Source organism: Argentina silus (genome assembly GCF_951799395.1).
Source record: "Argentina silus genome assembly, chromosome: 7".
Taxonomy (NCBI): Eukaryota; Metazoa; Chordata; class Actinopteri; order Argentiniformes; family Argentinidae; genus Argentina; species Argentina silus.
Genome location: NC_139661.1, coordinates 22,838,678 through 22,854,972, shown reverse-complemented (window position 1 = coordinate 22,854,972; position 16,295 = coordinate 22,838,678). Strand labels below are relative to the sequence as shown.

Genomic DNA, 16,295 nt, shown 5'->3' with positions numbered 1-16,295 from the left:
TCTGTCACAAATGTGAACCCCTCTAGACTAATGGGCCACAGATTAGGAGGTGGCTTCAGACGTCTCCGAGCATCACAGGGTTGAGATCCGTCCATGATGTGGGATCACGCTGTCAGTCATGGTGACGGTGTTCTCTTCATGCCCATTAACTTGTTTTTCTTCATGCCTTTCTCTCTCTCTCTCCTCCCTCTGTTTCTCTCCTTCCTTTACCGACGGTAAACCCACAATTTGTAGTTGCACAAGTTCACACGTGAACGCAGAGAACGATTGGTAATAGCAAGCTGTGAAACTATTTCTCCTGGTTCACATTCAAAACATTTTTAAAGAGAAACTGTACACTGCTTGCCACAGATCTGGACATGTCTTGCTTTGTAAACATTACCCAAGATGGTGGGTAACGTCCAATGGTGGTTCACGTACCCCCTTCAGCAGCTGACGCCCTTCCCTCTCGTGTGTGTTCCAACTTCAAATGACCCCCCACACCCAGGAGGGCTTAGACAGGTCTCCAGGTGTCTCCACAACACACACAGTGGGCTGAACCTGTGTGTGTCTGCGTCTGTGTGTATACATGCCAAGTGTGTGTGAGACATGTGAAAGGCAGCTGTGTTATGGAGGAAATTGCTCCAAGCATTGCCCTTATTTTGTGTGTGTGTGTGTGTGTGAGAGAGAGAGAGAGCTTTGCAAAGATTATCATTTCCTGTACTACTGGCCTTTATCTAAGGTCATAATTAGCACTTCGGTCACGCTTTCTTGTACTGAACTTCCTTCCCCTCTACGTGTGTTTGTCTGCGTGTGTGCATGTGTGTGTGTGTGTGTGTGTGTGTGTGTGTGTGTGTCTGCGTGTGTGTGTCTGTGTGTGTGTGTGTGTGAATGCGTATGCGTGTTTGGCTGTGTCGTAGGAAGAGGGAGCTTGTGTTTTTAAGTTTGAATTCTGGTTGGGGTGTTGTTACCCCCTCTCCTGATCTCTCTCTCCCCTCCGCTCCTCCACAGATTCTGATCTCTCTCTGTCTCTCTCTCTCTCTCTCTCTCTCTCTCCATCCCTCTGCTGATCTGTCTGTCTCTCTCTCCCCAGCAGCCATTGACTGTGTGGTGGGCTCCTGGGGTCCCTGGTCCCCCTGTACGTCGCCATGTGGGGTGGGCAGCACTGAGAGGGGTCGCCTAGTAACCATTCCCCCTAGAAACGGTGGCACACCCTGCCCCGACCTCAAACAACGCAGAGGATGCTTTGGACACAACTCCATCTGCAGCTCCGCCAAAGGTAAGGTGTGTGTGTGTCTGTGTGTGTCTGTCTGTGTGTGTCTGTGTGTGTGTGTATGCGTGTGTGTGTGTATTGCGTGTGTGTATTGCGTGTGTGTGTGTGTGTGTGTGTGTATGCGTGTGTGTATTGCGTGTACGTGTGTGTGTGTGTGTGTGTGTGTGTGTGTGTGTGTGTATGCGTGTGCGCGTGTGTGCACATGTTCATGTGTTCAAAAGCTTTATCTTCAACAGCTGCACTGTTTCAGATCCACGTCTGGGATTTGGCACTCGAATAACTGTCCTGGTAATAAAACATCAGACTTCAGTAAAGTTAATTAAAGCATGTGTCATTGTAAATGGCTGAACCTGTTAATTTGGCTGTTAATTTCTCACTTTTAAATGACCTGACAACACATTGAATATGTAAATCATAAACACCACAAAGAGGGTCTTAATTATCCCCAATGGGAAAATAGTTTTGCAGCAAGTAGTCCATTACAGACAATGAGTTCCACAGCTCAACCGTGTGTGTGTGTGTGTGTGTGTGTGTGTGTGTGTGTGTGTGTGTGTGTGTGTGTGTGTGTTTTCCATGGATGTTCTCTTATGGTTCTTGAAGTTCAGATGAGCAGGTTTATTTGTTGCCCCTTCCCTTCTCAGAGGTGGCCAAAATCCTGCCTGACTCATTCAAGAGGAACTTCAAGGACCCCTGGAGACGACCGCACATGCTGATGAAGGAAGAGAAGCCCAGGTAGGATCCTTACAAGCACCAAAGGTTGCATCTCAATCGGGGTTTGAAATGGTTTCCTCTCCTTGTCTCCTTTCCTTCATCTGCACTGACATATAGAATATAACATAGGATAGGTGTAAACAATATGGTGAATGCCTGTTGATACCTACTTGCAATCAGGTTTCACCAGTCTAGTTATTTCACATCATAGTGGATTAAGGAAAGGAGATGAGGAGAGGAGGGAGGGCAGCATCAGACTGTTGAGATGCGTCCAATAAACTGTCACTGAACCTTTTGGCTAGTTGGCTTCCCAGGTCTGAAGTGTTCCTGCCTATCTTTCAAGCAGACCATGAGAGGTTGCCTTATCCAAGTCAACTGGAACACCTCAACGGAATGCTCTCCAAATTGTCTAGCTGGTATCAATTTGTCTCCTTTGTAGTTTTGACTCTGTTTCAAAAGCCTTCTTAAGAATAACCCTGGACTAGAAAGGGGGTGACCCAGCCAAGGTTTCCTTGACATGCAAACCAAGGCGTGAAATAGTTTTGGCTGTCAAAGACAAGACCCTGTCATTGAATATTTGCCTGATGAGCTGACGAGCTCAGTCAATACGTCCCAGTAATCTGAGAGGTGAACAATCTTTGATCCGAGCTGATTGCAGATGGGCTTTACACTGGAGCAATCAGACCCCAGGGAACGCAATCAGACCCCAGGGAACGCAAATCAAGCCTCGTTTCCTGAGATGAGAGTGAAGAGCCTCTCAACCAGATTGAAATTGACATCGGATATCTTTGTTTTGACTGAAGCATCGGAGGACTGTAGCATTACTCACACAAACGGGATCCATTAGCCCTGGATGACATGAGTTTTACTGTGATTTCACACACACACACACACACACACACACACACACACACACACACACACGCACACACACACACACACACACACACACACACACACACACACACACACATCTGGAGTAGCGACACATTCCCACCTGTGTTCTAGACGGTGACCCAGGAAATTAGACGCTGTAATGGTGTTAATCTGGACTGGGGGGTGTGAAATCATTCTCAACCACCCCACCCCCCTAATCTCTGTGACCAGGTCAACTGTATTCTCATCTGTGATTAAAGGGATGGACTAATCCTGCATGACTGGGTCTTCTCTCTCAATCCTCTTTTACATTACTCATTAAACACAAGAGATGTACTTTACTTTTCATTGTGTCGTAAAAGTGTTATGCACAACTGGGATGAATTGTGTTTGAAACTAAAACATTCTGTGCAATTTAGAAGCAATTTGTGTGTGTGTGTGTGTGTGTGTGTGTGTGTGTGTGTGTGTGTGTGTGATTGCCATCACTGTGTGTGGGATGTTCCTCAGGGGAGGACTGGGTTTTAGATTAGGTTCTGCATGAACAAGCTAAAACCTAATGAAAGGAAGAAAGAAAAAGAAAAGACGTTAGGGAAATCTTGTGTGTGTGTGTGAGAGAGTGTGTGTGAGAGAGTGTGTGTGTGTGGGGGGGGGGGGTTCAGAATCACCCCAGAGTGGCCTTTTGGTAGTAGGGTTCATGTTTCACTGCACAAAACATTCTGTTCTGGATGCTGCTTAGTCACAACTGAGGGAGACAGAGACAAAACAACATCTAATGTGGAAACACTGAGCGACTAAGTCCTACTGGATGGGTCCAGGAGGAGGTCCTGAAGGCACATAATAGACTCACCCTGCCATTTTGCCTGGGCCCAAAAGGACAAGATGAACCTTTAGTGGGAGGCTGGGTGGGCGTTTGGTTCTGACCCAGACAGACAGGATAGCGGCTTGGTTTCCTTCTGTAATCTAAGGGACCAGCTGTGTGTTTTGGCTAGGAGAGTGAAGGGCTGTTTGTAAAACATCACGTTCCTGAGTCAGTGTCTTGCAGATGAGGTCCCCGAGCATAGAGCTGCTTTATGGGTTTTATCAAGGCTTTAAGAATGACCAGCTCCGGTCTGTCTGCCTGTCTCCCCTTCTGTCTGCCTGTCTCCCGTTCTCTGTCTGCCTGTCTCCCCTTCTCTCTCTCTCTCTCTCTCTCTGTCTCTCTGTAGTTACTGTGTTTGGGTAACTCTCTCCCTCTCTCCCTCTCTCTCTCTCTCTCTCCCTCTCTCTCTGTAGTTACTGTGTTTGGGTAACTCTCTCCTCTCTCTCTCTCTCTCTCTCTCTCTCTCTCTCTCTCTCTCTCTCTCTCTCTCTCTCTCTCTCTCTCTCTCTGTAGTTACTGTGTTTGGGTAACTCTCTCCCTCTCCCTCTCTCTCTCTCTCTCTCTCTCTCTAGTTACTGTGTTTGGGTAACTCTCTCTCTCTCCCTCTCTCTCTCTCTCTCTCTCTCTCTCTAGTTACTGTGTTTGGGTAACTCTCTCTCTCTCCCTCTCTCTCTCTCTCTCTCTCTCTGTCTCTCTGTAGTTACTGGGTTTGGGTAACTCTCTCTCTCTCCCTCTCTCTCTCTCCCTCTCTCTCTCTCTCTCTCTCTCTCTCTAGTTACTGTGTTTGGGTAACCCTTTCCCTCCCTCTCCCTCTCTCTCTCTCTCTCTCTCTCTCTCTCTCTGTAGTTACTGTGTTTGGGTAACCCTCTCCCTCTTTCCCTCCCTCTCTCTCTCTGTAGTTACTGTGTGTACCTGCGGGTGAAGCAGGCCAGTGCAGCGTGTAAGCTCAGTCTGTGGAGCGCCCAGCTGGTCAGGGAGAGGCTCATCTGTACTGAGTGCCAGAGTGACGCCATGGCAACCACAGACCGCTGCGGCGGGGACGGCATACAAAGCACCAGGTGAGTCACACACCTGACAATATATCTGTCTTACACCTGACAATATACCTGTCTTACACCTGACAATATATCTGTCTTATACCTGACAATATATCTGTCTTACACCTGACAAATGTGACAGACATTTCCCTCTATTGAGGGCATACACATTACCTGCATTACCTGCATTACCTGAGCCTCTGTGGCTCAGTTGGTAGAGCATGGCGCTAACAACGCTTAGGTTGTGGGTTTGATTCCTGCTGGGACCATATATACTGAAACGTATGCACTCACTGCAATGTAAGTCTCTTTGGATAAAAGTGTCAGCTAAATGGCATATATTATTATTATTATATTATTACCTGTCATATACAGTATATCTGCAATATGATAGTTTTGATAGTCACATACCTGATTATGTTTCCAGAACATTCTGGACGGCAGCGTCAGTCCCTGGTTGTCATGGCACCTGGGTGCGGGAGTCTTCGTCTGAGGGCTGTCGGTGTCCCCCCTACTCTGTACTGTTTGTGTGAGCCGCCATGCCAAACCACCCTACGCAGGGACATGGTTGCCCCCAACAGCTCCTGCTCAACCAATGGGAACCCAGCCAGCCGACCCGGACCCCTCCATCACAGGTTACTGGAGGGGTGACTCATGGAGATCAGCAGTTTCCTGCCACTTTTCTCTCTGACCTCATATACTGGATACACTCTTTCTAATAAGCACACAGAAACACACACATATATACCTACATATTTATACACATACCTATATATATACCTATATATATACCTATATATATACCTATATACTACAGCCACAAGGATATGTACCCTTTCTCCTCCAAAGCACAACAATGTCTATATGCCTTTTTACCTCTTAAAACTTTGCTATCTACCTCCATGAATGCAGCTGCATTTGATTATGCATAATGTATAAATATCTAAATATATTATTTTGCTTTATACATTTTCTACTTTTGTGTGTGTACTGTATGTACATGTGTCTACAATAGTTTTGTGTATGAATGCTCCAGTGTCCCTCCACGTCTGCCGATGTTCCTGGCTACCACCCAGTCTAATGATCCACTAGGAATAAGCTCCACCCCACCAGTGGGTTCATGGTTCTCACCCACCATTCGGTAGTCTGGGTGTCTTACCGTTTCTACATTCAGCAACACCACACCAACACTTTGCCTTGTTTGGTAGGACGATGACAAGTTGTCGTGCGCACGGGGTAGTTTGATAAGAAACACTTCTCTTTCCAAAATGGATCTCCTAGACTGGGGCCCCCCTGCTTCAATATCTGTGTTCTGTATCATGTTGTTCCCATTGTCAACCTTTTTTGATTGTTCTCTGTCCACATCTACACATCCAGAATCACTCCCAGGACTGAGCTCCTGAATCTCAGGGGGTTTAGAACAGAAACCTGAGAAAATGGAAAACTGCCGCCTGGTCTCGTGGTCAACGACTTTGATCGCTTAAAGCGTCAGTTGAACCCTGCCAACCCCTTTAGCCATCAGCTATCATGTATGAGAGGAAAAAGAGCCATTGAAGAGAATTTGGACGTGGTCGTGTCCTGGACGGCCCCTGGCCTCTATGGCCCCTGGCCTGGACGGCCCCTGGCCTCTATGGCCCCTGGCCTGGACGGCCCCTGGCCTCTATGGCCCCTGGCCTGGATGGCCCCTGGCCTCTATGGCCCCTGGCCTGGACGGCCCCTGGCCTCTATGGCCCCTGGCCTGGACGGCCCCTGGCCTCTATGGCCCCTGGCCTGGATGGCCCCTGGCCTGGATGGATGCAGTTGGATCCAGTCTTGCTAGGGAGGCCAGATAGTGATGACCAGACGTCCATAGCTCCTGAGTAGAGCTGTCCCTCTCCACCTCACGAGGTCCGTCTGACCCTGCTCTCCTCTCCTCCTCCACTTCCTCCTCCCGCCTCTCCTCTCGGCTGGGAGCCGATCAGGTGTCACAGATAAATCACTATTGTCCACATTCCTGACCAGAGGGAAAGGGTCAGTCACTAGACCCAGTAGACCCTCTCCCACATCTCTGGCCCTGTTCAGATATCCAGATGAAACATCCCTCCTTCCTCCCTTCGCTGAAGTAGCCACAGGTCTGAGAAGGTTGGACAGGTGACAGTGTAGCGGAGGGCCGCTGCTTTAGGGGTCCCGACGGTGGGCTGCTGAGTGCCGGTGGAAGCACGGTTCAGAGAGGTTAGGGTTAGGGTTCCAGTCACATGCAGATCACTGATTGTCAAGTAAGGGAGGAAGGAAGGATGCATTTTCCAGGTATTGGAACAGGGTCTCTGTGTGTGTAGACCTGACCCCCATGTCTTCTCTGTGTGTGTGTGTGTGTGTGTAAGGGTGTGTGTGTGTAGACCTGACCCCCATGTCTTCTCTGTGTGTGTAGACCTGCCCCTCATGTCTTCTGTGTGTGTGTGTGTGTGTGTGTGTGTGTGTGTGTGTGTGTGTGTAGACCTGACCCTCATGTCTTCTGTGTGTGTGTGTGTGTGTGTGTGTGTGTAGACCTGACCCCCATGTCTTCTGTGTGTGTGTGCGTGTGTGTGTGTGTAGACCTGACCCCCATGTCTTCTCTGTGTATGTGTGTGTGTGTGTGTGTGTGTGTGTGTGTGTGTTTATTTATTTTTAATGAAGCGATCATAAAGTAGTAACGCAGCACCGCATTATCTTGTAAACTGTCCATCGGAAAATAAACAGATATTCTGACTGTAACTGAAGCTCCGCCTCCTGTCATGTTTTCTAATTTTAACATTTATTCAACCTTTAGCGCTTTATTATAAGTACCATTCTCCTCGAGCATTTTTATTCATATATTTATCTATATATCTCTCTCTCTCTCTCTCTATATATATATATATATATATATATATATATATATATCTACATCTATATCTATATCTATATCTATAAAATATTGTTCTCTTTAGACCAAGAGAAGGTTTTTCCACATTTCTGTTCTCGTGACATCCCGTGACTGGTTCGCTCCCTACCAGCATTCAGGATGTCATCAAAGACTGTTTGCTTGCTCCTTCCTAGCAATTACCTCTGTGAACATTACCTGCTGTTCTCTCTCCTTCCTAAGTATATGCCTATGGTTTGACCACACCAGGTACTTTACCGTTTACATGCATGCATCAATTATGGTTTAAAGCAGAGTCCAGCCATATGCACATAACATAACGCAGCACGGGTGTACATCAACACATATCTTGTTGCGTTCTTGACATTCCCTGAGGTGCAAATGGACTGACAATTGCTGATGATTGCTACTGTGTGTCAGGAATACCTGTGGGGTAAACATGTTAGTTTTGTTGTATTTTTACCTCTCTGATGTAACCGTCAGATGGTGTAACCATAGGAGAGATGTTTTGATGAAGACCCATCAGCTCAGGCTGTGCTTGGGTCCCCATGTTAAACCTTAATGTCTTCCTTGGCCACAACCCAGGGTTAGGGTTAGGGTTAGGGTTAGGGTGTATCTTAACAATGTCAAATGGCTTCACCTCCTGGTCTCTTATCCTTTGTCTGCACTGAAATAACTAGACAGGTGGATGCCGAATCACAACAGGCATCTATTAATATTATTTAAACCCATCTTGTCTCTCTCAGATCTGTGCAGATGAAGGGAAAGGGACTACTGAGATGCAGCCTTCGACAGGCCACCTCATTTCCCCCCTGGCTGAGGTGATATACAACACACTGCGGCCCAGTTTGTTGGTCACCAGGGGAATGTCTAAAGGTGTTGACATCGATCACAGGAGCCTGACCCTGACACTGACCCTTAAAGGTTATAACTCTCCCTGACGTCGTGTTTATGAAGACATCTCTGCTCAGGCCGCAGTTTGAGCTGTGACAACACGTCTGTCCACCACATGTTAAACCAGTGCCACTACCACCCCCAGGTTACAATGTCAGGTCACCAAAATATTGACAATGCAATCAATAAAGTATAATTTATATCTTACCCCCAGTCCTATAGGGACACATCAGATGAATATCATGCTCAGATATGTTTTGCTTTGCGTTCATATGCTTTGCTTTGGAAATACAATATGTGTGGTGATCTGGTCTCGCTCGGTATGGACCGATCTCAGTTTAATGTGAAATTGCTGTTTCCCCAAAACATGAATGTCAACAGACTCTCCATTTACCCCATTGGCCCCATGGGTCTTGTGGAGAAGAGGATGACTACTGTATCTCAAGGGTTCCTAGTTTGAACAAAGGTTCAATCTCACCGCAGACTTCTTCATGACAGCTTCTGATGTCACACAGACATGTACTGTACATATGGATATGTGATGACTCTTTATTCCTGTAGCACCTTCCACACAACCCTCTGTACTCCAGTCCCCAGAGTTCTCAGCCCCTCCCTCCCTCCCTCCCCCACCCCAGCCCCTCCCCCTTTACTATCACCCCACTCCCCCTCCCTCACCCCTCTCCCCCTCCCTCACCCCTCTCTCTCTCCTCCCTGAACTCCCCTCAGTCAGCACAACCCTTTATTTTCTCTATCTACAACAGTGGCAATAGACTGGTGCTGTCAGCCTGTCAGTCCACGGCCCTCTGAGGCAGGCTTTACCCCTGTGGCGGCCCTGTCCCTGACGCTAGCCTGCTTTCCAATGGGCAGGAAGGCCCGTCTCTGGCCCAGTGCCTGATGGGCTCCGACAGCAGTGTGTTCTGGGATTACACCCGCTGAAAAGAGGGGCATTCCAACGCTGGCGGCCTTTGTCGCGGCATGGCCACTGTTTGCTTTCGACAGGGCAGCTGTTCAAAGCCCCAACGGCCTGGCGTGGAGGGAACACGCTGGGGGGAAACACGGGGGAAGACTTCCGCTGGTTAGTGGCGTACAGTGCCCCTGCCCCAGCCCCTGCCCCTGCCCCTGCCACTGCCCCTGCCCCTGCCACTACCCCTACCCCTACCCCTGCCTCTGCCCCTGCCCCTGCCACTACCCCTACCCCTACCCCTGCCTCTGCCCCTGCCCCTGCCACTACCCCTACCCCTACCCCTGCCTCTGCCCCTGCCCCTGCCCCTGCCCCTACCCCTGCCTCTGCCCCTGCCCCTGCCACTACCCCTACCCCTACCCCTGCCTCTGCCTCTGCCCCTGCCCCTGCCCCTGCCCCTGCCCCTGCCCCTGTCCCTGCCACCTAATACCCACCCCACCACACCCCACCCCACCCCCTTATTAGTCCCTGTTGACTACAGATGGCAGAAGCATCTGTGTGTGTGTGTGTGTGTGTTTGTTGCCACACCTTCCTCGTGTCTGCTGTTGTTGTGTGTGTACTGTGTTTAGCTGGCTTGATCCGTGTGTGTGTGTGTGTGTGTGTATGTGTGTGTGTGTGTGTGTGTGTGTGTGTGCTTGTGTTAATGTGTGTGTGATGTAACCTTCCCTGTGCCTGCTGTTGTGTTTGTTTGTGTGTGTGTGTGTGTGTGTACTGTATTTATCAGGCTGTTCTAATGAGAGCTTGTTGCATCTGCAGGAGCAGCTGGCCTCACATGAAGGAATGATAATGAATAGACTCCTAAGCAGTGGGCCCTGCAGTCCACACAGGGAGAGGAGAGATCACAGCTGGTACACAACAGGCCTGCCTGGAAACACACACTCTGGCCAGAAGGAATCACGGTGAAAAAGGCAGAGAGCAATTCATCAGTATTCCCCATCATTACTGGGCGAGTGTGTCGGTGTGTTGTCATAGTTCAACACAAAAATCCTCGCCTTCATTATAAATGATTCAAACAACACATCCTTCTGCTCTGATTCCTTTATAAGGAAAAAAGTCCCTTGAATCCTCTGAGGATTCAAGGGACTTTGTCAATGTTGTTTCTTGAATTCAGTCAGACATTCATTCAAATGTTTCTCAAGCATCATGTTGTCAAGTCACTACCAACCTCTGACTGGACTGTCCCACTAGTTTGTCATAACAACGGGGCCATCTAGTGGTGACTTTGTGTCCCTACATGTTGTTCAGTGAGATTGCACAGACTACCGGAGCACAGACAGTACGCAAACTCGTTTAACATACAATACCAGTCAAAAGTTTGGACACACCTTGCCAAGAGTGTGCAAAGCTGTCATCAAAGCAAAAGGTGGCTACTTTGAAGAATCTAAAATATAAACCATACTCTGGTTGGTTTAACACTTTTTTGTTTACTACATAATTCCATATGTGTTCCTTCATAGTTTTGATGTCTTCAGTATTAATCTACAATGTAGAAAATAATAAAAATATAGAAAAACCATTGAATGAGAAGGTGTGTCCAAACTTTTGACTGGTACTGTATATATGTCATATTTGAAGAAGTTGTACCTATTTAGTGAGTGATTAATGGCACATCTGGCTGGATACTACTCTACTATTCTGACAAGATAATGTATAGGTAATGTAAAACAGGCAAGTAACTTTAAAAATAGGGATCTACAAAGTCTCAAGTCAGTTATTAATTTAATTTATATTTCAACAATTTGTGTTTCAATCAATGTGACACAACAGATGTGTTTCATATATAGTACTGTATTCATGTGCAGTCATACACACAGTAATAAAGAAGACTACAATATTTATTTAGTTTGCAGTGCTTGTTGTCACAAAGCATATTCACATTCTCTTAAACATCCTCCTCATTCACATCATAACGAAATTAGACACAAAATGATAATCACAATTTCATAAAAGAAAGCACATAAGACAGAGCAAAGAAAGGAGGCAATTCCAATTTCACACATTTAAAATCAGTCCATAAATGTTTTAAGGATTGGAGCAGAAAAAAATAAAAAATAAATCACAAATCACTTGAAATCACTTGTGTTGTTGTGAGACAGAGATAACAGTGAGATACCATGGTACAAAATCAAACTAAAGCATGTGAATAGTAGCATAGTAAGGCAGAGGTTACTGGAACTTGATTCTCCTGAAGGCTGAGGACAAATTATGGTTCTTATACATTTCAAAAGGTCAGAGATTTGGAGAGGTGACTGGGGAGTGTTTTTATACAAGGTTATTGGGGGTCTGGGTGTGCCATCACAAGAGAAACAATCAGGATATGCATCAACACATAAAAACAACTCAACGTTCCTGTCTAGACCAAACACTTTGTTCAAACATTCATTTATCTGGATAGGGGACACACCAACCAGAGTTAGGGCTAACTCCATTTCAATCCAGTCGGTTCAGGAGATACATTGATATTCAATTTCTGAATTGGTAAGTTTTACCTTGAGGATCTTTCAGACTATGAGTAAAGATTATGTTAACACAAATGTTAACATTCAATTCAACTAAGTGAATTGTGATGGATTTGGCCATGACACTATTGGAAACCCCAGTCCATTAACCTTGATCTCAACGATCCCAGTACACACAGATCCAAGAATCTTCCCATCTAAATATCACAAAGCACAATCGTCAAGACGAGTGAACTCAAGGTTATACATTAAGGATACTTTATACATTTGTAACTGTGTGGACTTTAACATTATTCAATACCAGTTTGGTGGACCTAGATGATGAGTTGACCTGTCTCTCTCTGTCTCTGTTGAGTCTCAGTGTTCATGTTACAGTCTTTTACTTGAGGTTTTTTAACTGCTGATTGGTGTTGTTGATCTTGAGATCCATCTTGTCCACCTTGCCCAGCAGATTGTCCAGAGAGGTGTCCTGACTCTCAATCTCAGACTGGAGCCCCAGCCCCAGGTTCTTTAGCCGGCCCAGGCCCAGGCACATCTCATCTGCAGGAGAGCAGAGGGGACATGTTACGGTTACAAGGACATGAGAAAATGCTTTGAATCTGAAATGTCAACAAGAGTTTCCATCCTGGTCCTTTGTCCCTTGTCTCTGACTGGAGGCCTAACCCTAAATTCTCCAGACTGCTCAGGATGTTCTCACCTAGATTGTTGTCCAGCGTCTGGTGGGCAGATTTGAGGTGTCTGTTCTGAGGGTAACCGTTCTGACTGGACGAGCTGTCGTCAAACGATGCAGAGGCTCCGAATCCTAAAAAAATAAAATAAAATAAACACAGGATGAAATGATGTTTCAGAATAATAAACCCGGTCAAAGGGACAGTCATCAGTGAGGCCTTGTCCTGTGGCTCTAGTGTGACTCTAGTGTGACTCTAGTGTGGACTCTAGTGTGGACTCTAGTGTGAACTCTAGTGTGGACTCTAGTGTGGCTCTAGTGTGGCTCTAGTGTGACTCTAGTGTGGCTCTAGTGTGACTCTAGTGTGAACTCTAGTGTGAACTCTAGTGTGGACTCTAGTGTGGACTCTAGTGTGGACTCTAGTGTGGACTCTAGTGTGACTCTAGTGTGACTCTAGTGTGACTCTAGTGTGACTCTAGTGTGAACTCTAGTGTGGACTCTAGTGTGGACTCTAGTGTGAACTCTAGTGTGACTCTAGTGTGGACTCTAGTGTGGACTCTAGTGTGACTCTAGTGTGGACTCTAGTGTGACTCTAGTGTGGCTCTAGTGTGGCTCTAGTGTGACTCTAGTGTGACTCTAGTGTGACTCTAGTGTGGACTCTAGTGTGACTCTAGTGTGACTCTAGTGTGGCTCTAGTGTGACTCTAGTGTGAACTCTAGTGTGACTCTAGTGTGACTCTAGTGTGGACTCTAGTGTGACTCTAGTGTGACTCTAGTGTGAACTCTAGTGTGAACTCTAGTGTGAACTCTAGTGTGAACTCTAGTGTGACTCTAGTGTGAACTCTAGTGTGGACTCTAGTGTGACTCTAGTGTGGACTCTAGTGTGGACTCTAGTGTGGACTCTAGTGTGGACTCTAGTGTGGACTCTAGTGTGACTCTAGTGTGGCTCTAGTGTGGCTCTAGTGTGACTCTAGTGTGACTCTAGTGTGACTCTAGTGTGGACTCTAGTGTGACTCTAGTGTGACTCTAGTGTGGCTCTAGTGTGACTCTAGTGTGAACTCTAGTGTGACTCTAGTGTGACTCTAGTGTGGACTCTAGTGTGAACTCTAGTGTGAACTCTAGTGTGAACTCTAGTGTGACTCTAGTGTGGACTCTAGTGTGACTCTAGTGTGGACTCTAGTGTGGACTCTAGTGTGGACTCTAGTGTGGACTCTAGTGTGGACTCTAGTGTGGACTCTAGTGTGGACTCTAGTGTGGACTCTAGTGTGACTCTAGTGTGGCTCTAGTGTGGCTCTAGTGTGACTCTAGTGTGACTCTAGTGTGGACTCTAGTGTGACTCTAGTGTGACTCTAGTGTGGCTCTAGTGTGACTCTAGTGTGAACTCTAGTGTGACTCTAGTGTGACTCTAGTGTGGACTCTAGTGTGACTCTAGTGTGACTCTAGTGTGAACTCTAGTGTGAACTCTAGTGTGAACTCTAGTGTGAACTCTAGTGTGACTCTAGTGTGAACTCTAGTGTGGACTCTAGTGTGACTCTAGTGTGGACTCTAGTGTGGACTCTAGTGTGGACTCTAGTGTGGACTCTAGTGTGGACTCTAGTGTGGACTCTTACCTCCCATGTCCAGTTTTCTCATGTTGGGGTGGCTCGTCTGGTACTTGTCCTCATGCTCTTTACTGTGAGACATCGCGTTCTGCAATCTGACACACGGAACAGGCAACGCTTAGAAAGGCAGTGTTTGAAAGCAATATGGAGAGGAGCGAGCAGTCGTTACCTTTGAGCATACACTACTGAACTACACCGCATGATCTAACTTAGTACTTTTAGTACTTCTATTTTTATTTTATTGTATTTTAAAACTTATTGTATTGTTGCACTACTCTGTGGCACTGTCACTTTTGCATTTCACTGTATACTTGTATGCACGTGACAAATAAAGAATCTTGAATCTTGAATCTAACCAGAGAACAACGGTTATAGAAAAGTATCACACATATTTGCTTCCACAGGGAACAGTGTGTGGCGTGTTTGGGACTGAGCCTTACTTGCTGCTGGGCTGGTAGGGAGTTGGCTGTTCTACTGGGGGCTTGGTGGTCTCAGGCTTGGCCTTGAAGTAGTTGACCATGCCTCCCCACACACTCTTGATGCTGGTGATGTGCCTCTGGCTGGTCTTCAGGTCCTGGTCCATGTTGTCCACCATCCTCTCTGCCCTCTTCAGAGCCTCCCCCTGACGCACCAGCTCCTAAAGAGAGGGAGAGAGGGAGAGAGGGAGAGACAAAGAGAGGTAGAGAGAGTGAGGATGCCTGATGTTGTTGGTAGAGCATGGCGTTAACAACGCTAAGGTTGTGGGTTTGATTCGCACACATATGCACTCACTGCAATGTAAGTCGCTTTGGATAAAAGCGCCAGCTAAATGGCATATATATATATATATATATACTGTGTTTCCCAACTGATTCCAGCCAAATAGGATTCAATTCTCAAGTCAACGATTTCTTATATTTCCAGCTCTCACATTGTATTGTTTATACTGGATGCTCTTAAGAGAACGAGCTCCTGGTGAAATCTACCGCTTTCTACACATACTTCTGCCGTCTCTGTGCCCATCTTCTCTGACTCGTAGATGAGGCCGAGGGAGCGGTGGCTGCTGTCCACGGCGGACCGCGCTGTGCGCATCACCTCCTGCTGTAGGTGTCTCTGCCTCCTCTCCGCCTCACTCAGCCCATCGTCGGGGTCGTCAAACCCCCCGCCCGACCCGCGCTCCTCCGGCTCGTCATCGTCTGCAAACGGGTTGTGGGATTTGGGGTACGCCATCCTTTAAAGAGATATGATGTGTTAAGGGACAGGTGCTAAGATACAGTATGTGAATCGCACAGTGCTAAGCCATGTTCAGTCCAACTAGGGAGTAAGGTAACACAGTAGATACAGGTACATGCAGGCCTATACCGCGACTAGACAGGCCTGCTTTAACGAGCTGTATCACTAATGGGACCATCACTGAAATGAATGAACTGGCACCAGGGTTGTGGTGAGTCAGCAGACGAAAAGTTGTGAAACTGCTATTCAACTCAGCATTTACTTTGACAAACGAATCACAATAATACGATACATGTGCCATCCGAATGGGGAGAGCAACAGTGCAAAAATCAATGACCTATACTTTGTGTGAAACAGACACAGTACCTATATTTCTGCTCAAACGACACGATCTGACAACACAGATTGCTGCGATGACAGCTAGCTAGCTAAACTTAAGCTAGGCTAACGTTAGCCTACTCTTTCTCTCTGCAATGCCTACGCCGGAGAGCCACCAAAACACATAAACACAACACCCTACTCCTTAAACAATGACATATACGCAAATAAAAGTAGTTTATCTAAAAGGATCCACTCTCGGGAGAGACAGCCGTACCTTCGACCGGTCTGGAATGTTGTTGTTCTCTCAGCTGACCAGCTCCTATCAGCTTCCTGTCACGTTTTAGTGACGTTGCAAGTAAGCTGGATACATTTGACAGCGTTTATGACAGTTTTCGTCGCAGAATGAGACACGAAATGTATTTTGAATTTCGTGAAGAAGGGAAAAAAACAAAAAGACCTCAAATGTGACACACTGACACTCTCACGGCATTCCGTACTTTCACCACAAGATCCCCGTCCATCCCAGCCGTGCGTTGTTGTGCTGTGTGTCCCCCGCGCCGCGCCGTAC

The 16,295-nt window shown here is 46.9% G+C and overlaps 2 protein-coding genes across 3 annotated transcripts in view; one reads left to right on the top strand and one right to left on the bottom strand.

The window, feature by feature from the left end:
- The window catches only part of LOC310807520 (somatomedin-B and thrombospondin type-1 domain-containing protein), a 16,217-nt gene extending 10,742 nt beyond the window's left edge, over nucleotides 1-5,475 (top strand). The window contains exons 4-8 of the mRNA XM_083674017.1: nucleotides 27-79; nucleotides 1,073-1,258; nucleotides 1,894-1,984; nucleotides 4,598-4,756; nucleotides 5,163-5,475. Coding sequence (XP_083530143.1) covers nucleotides 27-79; nucleotides 1,073-1,258; nucleotides 1,894-1,984; nucleotides 4,598-4,756; nucleotides 5,163-5,268 — 595 coding nt within the window. The 3' untranslated portion in view covers nucleotides 5,269-5,475. The remainder of the gene's footprint in view (nucleotides 1-26; nucleotides 80-1,072; nucleotides 1,259-1,893; nucleotides 1,985-4,597; nucleotides 4,757-5,162) is intronic.
- Nucleotides 5,476-11,285: 5,810 nt separating this feature from the next.
- snap29 (synaptosome associated protein 29) lies at nucleotides 11,286-16,256 on the bottom strand. 2 transcript variants are annotated; one of them, XM_083672655.1, is made up of 6 exons: nucleotides 16,002-16,256; nucleotides 15,176-15,404; nucleotides 14,635-14,831; nucleotides 14,204-14,289; nucleotides 12,625-12,729; nucleotides 11,286-12,467 (listed from the first exon to the last, which is right to left on the bottom strand). In XM_083672655.1, the coding sequence occupies exons 2-6, from the start codon at nucleotides 15,401-15,403 to the stop codon at nucleotides 12,307-12,309; spliced, it is 777 nt and encodes a 258-aa protein (XP_083528781.1). In that variant the 5' UTR covers nucleotide 15,404; nucleotides 16,002-16,256; the 3' UTR covers nucleotides 11,286-12,306. The 2 variants fall into 2 exon arrangements, with proteins under 2 accessions (XP_083528781.1, XP_083528782.1); XM_083672656.1 differs by lacking the exon at nucleotides 16,002-16,256 and having other exon boundaries at nucleotides 15,176-15,444.
- Between the last annotated feature and the right edge of the window lie 39 nt (nucleotides 16,257-16,295).

Coding starts and splice junctions, on each gene's coding strand:
- snap29 (XM_083672655.1), bottom strand. CDS start 15,403: ATGGCGTACCCCAAATCCCACAACCCGTTTGCAGACGATGACGAGCCG. Junction 14,832..15,175: donor TGGGCACAGAGACGGCAGAA/GTATGTGTAGAA, acceptor CCCTCTCTTTAG/GAGCTGGTGCGTCAGGGGGA. Junction 12,468..12,624: donor GACGCTGGACAACAATCTAG/GTGAGAACATCC, acceptor GCTCTCCTGCAG/ATGAGATGTGCCTGGGCCTG.